This window comes from Nematolebias whitei, chromosome 12, assembly GCF_014905685.2.
Source record: "Nematolebias whitei isolate Nwh7 chromosome 12, NemWhi1, whole genome shotgun sequence".
Classification (NCBI taxonomy): domain Eukaryota; kingdom Metazoa; phylum Chordata; class Actinopteri; order Cyprinodontiformes; family Rivulidae; genus Nematolebias; species Nematolebias whitei.
Genome location: NC_056509.1, coordinates 26,162,288 through 26,172,106, shown reverse-complemented (window position 1 = coordinate 26,172,106; position 9,819 = coordinate 26,162,288). Strand labels below are relative to the sequence as shown.

The 9,819-nt window shown below is 38.5% G+C and overlaps 1 protein-coding gene across 1 annotated transcript; it reads left to right on the top strand.

Annotated features, from left to right (window-relative positions):
- The first annotated feature begins 299 nt into the window (after positions 1-299).
- On the top strand, positions 300-9,564 carry actr10 (actin related protein 10). The gene is made up of 13 exons (XM_037685346.1): positions 300-480; positions 1,713-1,785; positions 1,870-1,952; positions 2,129-2,237; positions 2,473-2,580; positions 5,132-5,199; positions 5,320-5,399; positions 6,101-6,136; positions 7,012-7,082; positions 7,177-7,250; positions 7,375-7,456; positions 7,934-8,135; positions 8,332-9,564. Exons 1-13 carry the CDS (start codon positions 404-406, stop codon positions 8,511-8,513), a joined length of 1,245 nt encoding a protein of 414 aa, XP_037541274.1. The 5' UTR covers positions 300-403; the 3' UTR covers positions 8,514-9,564.
- Positions 9,565-9,819: the final 255 nt, after the last annotated feature.

Sequence of the window (9,819 nt, the reverse complement as noted above, 5' to 3'; positions counted from 1 at the left end):
TATATATATATATATATATATATATATATATATATATATATACAAGATACAAAAAAATACTGTGAACACAACAATTGTGGCGCATCCTGACCTCCACACCAGTCGAGGCGCTGTTTCTTGGGGGAGTGTCTTTTTTGCAGTGTTGTTAGATTATTTAAAGATAAATACGTATTATAGACTATAATGTACAATGTTTATATAAGTGTGCTATAGGGTGAAATAATTCGGAGACACTAGTGTCTCATTTCTTCAAAATACGATAATTTTAAGCCACTGTTAAGGCACCAATATTTCTTATCTGGCAACACTGCGGCCAGCAGGAAGACAACAACACTCACTGATCTACCATGTAAACTGGTGGCGTTATTTGTAAATATAGTTTTGGGGATAATATATCAGTAAAATGCCAATATTTGACAGCTTGGGGAGTGGAGTAGAGAAGACTGCCGTGGTCATTGATTTAGGAGCAGCTTTTACAAAGTGAGTATCAGTCTTTAGCGCATCTTGCTAGTGGAGCTAGCTACTATGTTGTTCTAGCATGCTAACATGTAGCATTGGTTTATTTTTCAATCTATTTTTAATTTCACCGTGTGCGTGTGTGTGTGTGTTTAGGTGAATTTGGGGAATACAAATTATGTTTAAAGTGGACATAAAAATAGGAAGTACGTGTTGTAATAGTGACATTTTACCGACTACGCTTCCTAACAATGTTACGTGAATATTGCTAGCTGAAAACTGAGCTCTGGCCAAAATAGCTAATTACTTTCCATAAACTAAAGCGTCTCACTGTGCAGACACATTTAATTAGATTATGCAGTCAAGCAGCGCATCTAAATGTTCTCAATTTATAAAAACACGAGTTTCATTCAAATAAATCTCCGGCTCAGCACCAAAATAAAAGTCAATTAAAATCTTGCTACATACAAGCCAATTAATTTGCAAATGTATCAAATACATTCAGTTTTAGATTTAAAACCTGTTACTTAAAGTGATGTTCAATTCACTTATACGATTTATTAGCATCAAATTCAGTTGTTAGTCAAATAATATTTCTGAGATATGCAAGTATTTTTCATCAGTGAGGTCTCAGGATGTTATTTGAATAATGTACAAGATCTAAGTCTCTACTCTGGGGCGGCTGTGGATGAGTAATTAGAGCAGTCGTCCTCCAATGCAAGAGTTGGGGGTTCTATTCCACCAGCCAAACATGCCAGAGTGTCTCTAGGCAAGACACTGAACCCCTCATTGCCTCCGATGTGTGTCCCATCGGTGAATGAATTTCAAAGAATCACAATGTCACAACTTTATTCTCAGTGCCCTTTTCCAGAGGAGAAGCAGACCTGAAACAAATCACATAAAACTCGAGAGCACTGCTATGCGCTCCTCCTTAATATAAAGATTTCTTTGTTCAGTTTTAATCCAGCGTTACTAGACACAGAGCTCCACTGTTATGTTATTTATAAATAACTTCTCCTTTTAAGGATTTTCCTGTTTTTTCTGTAGATTACAGTTATTGATGAACATTTTATTACCATTTTAGGTTTTACAGTTTGCATGAGTGACAATTTTTTTAGCTTAAACTAGAGAATTAAAGAGAGTTTAAAAGTGTTACCACAGTTCACTAAGCTATTACCAGATAAGAGATCTCATTTGCAGATGTTTTGAAACAGTCATGAATAGCAGGACAGCTGACTGTCTGACTTTTCTCACAGATGCGGCTTTGCAGGGGAAACGGCGCCCAGGTTCATAATTCCGAGCGAGATCCGGAAACCGGGTCAGCAACAGGTGAGTCGTCGAGAATTTGCTGCAAGTAAGCAGCTGGATTAACATCTGGAATCAAAATAATGGTGTGCAACGTCTCGCTTTCAGGCCATCAAAGTGGTTCAGTACAACATCAACACAGAAGAGCTTTATGTCATCCTCAAAGAGTTTATCCATATATTGTACTTCAGGTGAGTTTTAATGAAATTATTAATAATATTTGAATAGTTCGTTATTTTCAACTATTAAACAACTGAAAAACAAAGTTTGTTTCAGTGTTTTCAGCAGTAATAGTGCACAGGTCCTTGTACGCAGAACACAAGTCACTACTAGCAATAATCAAAGTTCACCCTCTTGTGTCGATCAGGCACCTGCTGGTGAACCCTCGCGACCGAAGAGTGGTGATCATCGAGTCCATCCTTTGCCCGTCCCACTTCAGGGAGACCCTCACCAAGGTTTTCTTCAAACAGTTTGAGGTACCATGACAAAGCAAATATTTGTTTTAATACAGAGTGCTAAGTAGATAAATAACTAATGATAATATTGTTTGTATTTTATCAGTTTTATTGGCAGCCAAAACACATCTTGCATAAAAGCTTTTATAAGTAGTGAAACTGAAGTTTAATATGTTCAGTATGTTTAATGTCTGTTTTTCTCCTGTACGTTGGAGCTGTTCAGTTTTAATCTTATTAATGTTTATTTTTTATTCAGGTCCCCTCTGTGCTGTTTGCTCCGAGTCACCTGATGGCCATCATGACTTTGGGCATAAACTCTGCTCTGGTGATGGACTGTGGATACACAGAGACACTAGTTCTGCCTGTATCCTTTACATTTGGGTGTGAGCTAATACTTTTTTTAATTTTTTTAAAGGGCAACTGAGATAATGTGGCAATATGCAGATTTAGTCATTCCTCAGTTGACATCAGTTTCAAAACTATTCTGCTTCTATGTTTTTTATCGTCACATTTTTTAACAGCTTAGTGTCTTGAAGCTGAGAATGATTTTTGTTTTTTCTTCCTTTTGCTTGATGAAGAGTTTCTGGTGGTGGACCATTTATTACATTTTCTGTGTTTAGTTTTGCACAAGGACAGGCACTGGCAACTGTAGTGAACTAGGCCTCCGACAACAACCTGTCTCTGAAGACCTTCAGGGGACAGGAACTGTAATTTCATTGATTTGAATCCAGAAATACAAATTATCTCATCGAGAGACTATTTAATTGTATCCTGAACTAATGAATTGAAAGAACACTCCTGTCCCCCAATTGAATTCAATTGATTAATTCAGGATACAATTAAATAGTCTCTTGATGAGATAATTTGTATTTCTGGATTCAAATCAATGAAATAACAGTTCCTGTCCCCTGAAGGTCTTCAGAGGACAGATTGTTGTCGGAGGCCTAGTTCACTACACAACTGTGGCATTTGCATGGATTAAAGTTCTCCGTCGCCTCAACAGATTTCCGTCATTTTAATCATGGCAAGGACGGATTTCCATCATCTGTAAAAATGAGGAGGGGGGGGGGGAGTGTGTTTTGTTATGGTCTTTTTAAAGCCATCTAATCTAATGATGATAAAGGAATTAAACTGACGCTGCTTTTAACAAATAAATAAAACCAGAGTCACAGTTTCACCCCATCAGAGCAGTTTTCCCCAAACTCTCAAAACTCTCATCTCAAAGTCAGTTTCAGGTGTTTATAGTTTATCATAAGTATCTGCAAACTTAAATTCTACTCGTGTTTTAGCAACAACAACATGAACAAGTTGTTGTGGTTGTCTGAATGAGCTAAACTTGATTATATTTAGAAACTTACTGATAGGTAACTGTACTGTGATAAATGTAGTTTAATAAATGATCAAATACAGTAGTCCCTTGTTTATCACGGGGGATCCGTACCCTGAAGATCCGCGATAACTGGAAAAACCGCGAAGTAGGAATAGTAGTACAAGTAGTCAAAGTTCAGGAGTGTGTGGGGAGGGGGATGCTTAAGTAACCACTGTGTAGAAAAAACATCTGTCCAAATCTAGTTGTTTTTTTCTGCTTTAGTCTCTGCATTTGGTTTTAAAAGCCAGCCCTGTTCACTCACTGATTATGAAAAGTGTTTCTTTCGACACGCACTGATTCTGCCTGTTTTTAATGCCCCCCACACCATCGCTCAGTTCACAGCCCCTTTTGTTCTGTTTTCTGTAAGTTTGTTTAGATTCTTCAGGTATTTGATTGTGCTGCAGAAGATCTGGTGGCCAAAATATTTTCCTGCAGGTTTAGGTTGAGAAACATTAAATTTCACTGTTCAAGTCCACAGGAACTTACCATATTTGTCAAATACAGCAGAATATCACTTTAATTATTTGATTGTTTTTTTTATGTCTAATTTGTATTTATTTGTATTAGGGCTGGACAATAATTCGATATCGATATATGTCACGATATACTTTTATTCAATAACGATGATATGAGTTTTAAGCACATTTTTGATATTTCAATATGATTACAGCGTTTCACTGACTCATTTCTTTTTCTGTTTGGGAACAAACAGAAAAGGCCTCGATACAACTACATAAGTGTGTGACGTAGATGTTACGCATAGCTCGAGTCCAGAAGGAGCCAGCAGTAGCAGGCTAGGCTAAGCTCCAACACGCTGTATGTTTTTGCTTCAAAATGAGTGCCTATTGTTTCATTCTGTTCTGTCTTACTCTAACTATACAGACTGGACAGTTAAAGCAATGTTGTTGCTTACTATCAAGTTTATTGTAGCAGTACAGAACTACATAACATGTGTATCTCCCCTAGCCCATTCTCAGTCTGTGTCACACACAAATATATCCCCCTGGGAACGTAACCTGAACAAACAATCCACTTGTTACGACTACGACCGTCACAATGTAACTGAACAAGCTTTCACAAGCCAAGTGAAGAGAAAGCGCATGACATAATTGATAAAAGAGGAAAGACTAATTCATCTGCGTGGAAGTGGTTCGGCTATCTAAGATCCGGTGAACTGCAGGTTTCAGTGTGCTGCAAAATGCGCCGGAGAGTTGTTCCAACTAGCGGTGGGAACACATCTAACTTGTTTCATTTGAAGAGTTTCCACTCGATAGAATATGCTGAGAGTCAGAAGATGAAGCACAATAATAGTATGAGCCAACGTGTCCCAGTGTTTAAAAGGTGAACATTAATTTATTTGTACCGTTTGTACATTTTTTCTGAGGATTTTATATTGTTTATATCTATCGAAATTATATCGTTATCGACCGAAATTAAGAAATACATTATGATAAAAGAATCAGCCGTATCATCCAGCCCTAATTTGTGTAATTTTTTTAATTTATTTGTATTTGTAATTTGATCCACCTTAACTGTGGTCACTCAGGTTTATGAGTGTACTCCTATTCTACCAGCGTGGGAGGCTTTACCACTGGGGGGCAAAGCCATCCATAAGTAAGTAGAGCAAACAAACCTTGTTTTATTGACTATAAAAATGAAACTTTCTGTGACAATTTTTTTTCCCGCGACTGTTCATAATCTTTAATTTTTTCCACTTTATTGTGTTTGTTGCAGAGAACTGGATGGATTTCTGGTGGAACAGTGCACTGTGGACTCAGACTCCACCACCGGGCACAGTGTGCCCGCTGTCATAGGTAATTCAAGAAAATCACCACAATTTACACCTCTGTTTTTTTGAAAGGGTGACAATTTAAAAACCATAAACTCTATAAATGATGGTTGTTTTTTAAAGAGTACAAAGCCAGAGAGCAAATAAAAGAAAATAACTCACCCATTACACATAATTAGCTTTTCAGATGACATTTGGATGCATTCTTTTCCCTCTTTGTAAATTATTCACAGTCATGTAGACTTTAAAAAAATCCTCCACGCATTTTCTTAAAATGTCTACACTTATTCATCAATAACTTAAACTAAGAAGAGGCTTCATTAGATTGTTAAAGTGCAATACTACGCAATCTGCTGGCTTCCTTAGATAGATCATTTTTACTAATTGACTTTCAGTGCCCTGTGATGACTTCTGTTGTGACTTGGTGCTATATAAATAAACTGAACTGAATTGAAAATTTAATTGAATTTCTCCAGAAAAGTCCACATGGGTGTAATTACCCCCTTTCATGTAACAAAACATGGTGTGACATACAAGCTGAGGTCAATGAATGATTTGTGCCACAACATGTTTACCACCAAGCTGTTATACTTCATTTAGTTCCTGCTTTCTCAGCTACTGGTTTAGTGTAATGATTCTGATTGTGAGGCAAAACATAAACGAGTAAAGAACACAACAGACACTTAATTTAGTTTTCCCACTTTTGTCTTATTTTTTTCTCCTCAGGGACTATTCCAGAAGAAACCGTTGAGGACATAAAGGGTACGTTTGGCTTGAATCGTATATCTTCTTCACTTATTTACTCCAAAGGTAGCATTAGTGAGCTAAACTAGTACTAGTCTACATTATTTCAGCCACATTCATCACCAAGTAAAGTTAACGGTGACTAAATTGTCAGTGGTCTTTCCAATAATCAGCTGAGGCCTTTTCATACCCTGGGCCATCATCACAGTAAAACTAATCCTTTACGTTCCACAATATTCAGTTAGGTATGTTTAGCTGTCTTTGACTTGTTTGCTAAGAAAACTTGAAAATGTAACTTTCTCAGATGATGTGTGGCATGATTAGATTGATTATCAGGTGTAACTTAATGTACCTAAGGTACCTCCCGGAGTGTAACTTTCAGACTGATGAAGTCTTTGGGATAAAAGACGAAACGTTTCAACGAAGAACAATCCGTCCAGATTACCCGACTCAACCTTGTTAGAATCAGGTGTAACGTTTGTATTGAAGATCTCTGATTTCTTGGATTGTGCTGAAGATATGTTGTCAGCGTGGGCAAGGATTATAGATTATGAGTCAGTCTTCAGTCAAATAACTGTTTTTGTTTTGTATTTTTTAAGTTTGATTGAATCAAGGGGTGTTTTGTTTTTGGGGTCGGCTGTGGCTGAGCGGTTAGAGCAGTCGTCCTCCAATGCAAGAGTTGGGGGTTTGAGTCCACCAGCAGTCGCATGCTGAAGTGTCCCTGGGCAAGACACTGAACCCCTCATTGTGTCCCATCGGTGTATGAATGTGATAAAGCTCTGATTATTCTTTGTACAGATCTAGTAGAGTGCTGTATGAATGGGTAAATGAGGCACAGATTGTGTTGTGAAGTGCTCTATAAGTGCAGTCCTTTTACCATTTGTTTCTTGCAGTCCGAACATGTTTTGTCAGTGACCTGCAGAGGGGACTTCAGATACAAGAGGCTAAGTTTGGCTCTGCAGAGGTAAGCAGGCTCTTTGCGTGCAGCTTATTTAGTATTTTATTGCTTCTGTGACTGAGGGAACACCTGTACGTTGGAATAACTTCTCTGTTCGTAGCGTCCAGCTCCTCCTCCAGATGTTGCCTATCCTCTGAGCGGGGAGAAAATCCTGCACATTAAAGGATCGATCAGGTAGCGTTATGCTTTTATATTTCCTGACATTTGTTTCTTTTTTTTTCTGCAGTTTTTTGTGTTAAGACTACAGCTTGAGTTTTTTTGTGCGTCCGTCCCTTTCGCTCTTTATCTTTTTTTCTAGGGACTCTGTGATGGAGATTCTGTTTGAACAGGACAACGAGGAGAAAAGTGTGGCCACTCTGATTCTTGATGCTCTAGTCCAGGTATAAAAACAGAAAATAAGTTCTGTATTATATTTACTCGTTGCTTTATCTTTTATTTATAACACTAGTTTAGTTCATACTCTAAAATGGTTTAAATCATATTTATCTGATAGATTCTAATTTGTAAATGTAAATAAAGAATCGTCATCATACACCAACGTTAGTCATGGAGTTCCTCAGGGTTCAGTGCCTGAACCAGTACTCTTTACCTTCTATATGCTTCCATTAGGTAAATTTGTTAAGCAGCATGGTATAAATTTTCATAGTTATGCTGATGATACACAGTTTTATTTGTCCATGAAACCCAATGAATCCAGTTAGTTAGACTACAGTTGTGACTTGGTGCTATATAAATAAACTGAATTGAATTCATAAACAGCAGCTGCAGCAGGTATTACACAATAAATTATGTTTTTATTTTTTTATTTGTGTGATCAGATGTTTAGTTGTTTGTAATTATTTTGTTTTCTTTCTCAGTGTCCCATTGACACACGTAAAGTTCTCTCGGAGAACCTGGTGGTGATCGGGGGCACGGCCATGCTGCCGGGCTTCCTGCACCGGCTGCTGGCAGAGATACGCCTCTTGGTGGAGAAACCCAAGTACAGCAACGTGCTGGCCAGCAAGAGCTTCCGCATCCACGCTCCACCTGCCAAGCCCAACTGCACTGCGTGGCTCGGAGGTTAGCTGAAGCGTTGTTACTTGCTGACTGACTGAGTGTGCACAATTTCTAAACCAGTTTTGTGGATTAAAAAATTTCTCTTCAGCACATTTGAGGAAACCAGTCAGCCTCTTCTCAGTTGTTCAAACATATAAGAATTAATTTCAGCCTCTTGTAAGATGTGTAAACTTTTCTCGTCTTTTTCATTCGCCTGTAGGAGCCATCTTCGGAGCCCTTCAGGACATTCTGGGCAGCCGCTCGGTGTCGCGAGACTACTACAACCAGACGGGTCGCATCCCAGACTGGTGCTGCCTGAGTTCCCCTCCTCCTGAGTGCTTGTACGATGCAGGAAAGGTTCCTCCTCCGCTGATGAAAAGAGCGTTCTCTACAGAAAAGTAGAATATTTTGAATTCCACTGCTCCCTCCTGAAAGAACAATCCGCTGATCTTTAATGTAACATCCCATCACTCGTCTAGCTTATGTGTTTACGCCACATAGATGTTTTTTTATTTATTTATCCACGAAGCAGGTGACAGTTTTATTGTTTGACTCTCAGATGCTCCTATTTGTTTCAGGGTCTGCCCGTTTGTATAAATTTCATTATTTGCACAAAATAATCTACAAAATCTCTTTGTGGCCTAAAATGCGGAGCTCAGAAATGATTTGGTGCAAAGACTGCACATCTGCCTGGGTTACACGTCTATTTTACCCAGCACCATCTGCAGCTTAACAAAACAGGAGCATGTGCACATTAGCAGGGTCCCAGTGAGTTCGCAGACAAACGCACCAATAAAACCATCAATAATGCAGCAAGTGGAAGGAGTTTGTTCTTTAACAGTTTATTTCAAAGGCAGATGTGTCTGCTGTCACGTCGTGTCTTTAACGTGCACCTTCTCATCAACTCACTCGTTTTCTTTCTGATGTCCTGGATGGTGCAACTTAAAACTCCGCACTGTTCAGCAGAAATGTTCTGAACTGCAGTTCAGCTGAACTTAGTCACTCATTTAGTCAACGAGCAGCACTGCTGACTCTGAAGACATCATGTGTATGATTTGTTATTGTCAAAAGTCATCACCCACAGAGATTCTCCAAAAGAAACAAGATGTTGCTCTTAAAATGTTGTTTATACTTATTTATACGGTAGGATGTTGATGTTTATAACTCAATAAAATCGAAGAAACCCTTTATACATGGGATTGTTTTATACCCATAAATATTAGAGCAGGTCTTACTGCTTAAACACACTTTAGTTTCAATTTAATGTGTTTCTCTGCATTAAGCCGATCAGAGAGGTGTCATCACTACATGTAGACAAGATACACGAGAGCTGTTACCAGCTAATATGAACATTACCTGTGTGTTGTGTGAAGCCATTGAAAACATATTTTACACGTTACGTTGGACATGCTACTCTGTAAACTCATTGCTACAAATAAATACTCAGTACTGATCCAGGAGTGGTTTTTCTCGTCCTAGAATAAAACTTATTTAACCTCTTTTCAGTTCTAACCCAAGAAATGCCCAAAACATCTGGGAAAAGATGCTGTTCTTGAACCCTTCAGAGTACATGCAAAAGCCTGGTCTCTGTAAAGGTAACGTCCATCCATCCATTATCTTCTACTTGAAGTCTGGTCGCAGGGGCAGCAGCTTGAGCAGGGAGGTCCAGACATCTCTCCACAGCCACCTCTTCCAGCTCTTCTGGAGG

Bases quoted from the DNA above. Each gene is read 5' to 3' on its own strand.
- actr10 (XM_037685346.1), top strand. From the start codon at position 404: ATGCCAATATTTGACAGCTTGGGGAGTGGAGTAGAGAAGACTGCCGTG. The intron at 5,200-5,319 runs GTAAGTAGAGCA...TGTTTGTTGCAG, and splicing joins GGGGGCAAAGCCATCCATAA to AGAACTGGATGGATTTCTGG. The intron at 7,083-7,176 runs GTAAGCAGGCTC...CTCTGTTCGTAG, and splicing joins CTAAGTTTGGCTCTGCAGAG to CGTCCAGCTCCTCCTCCAGA.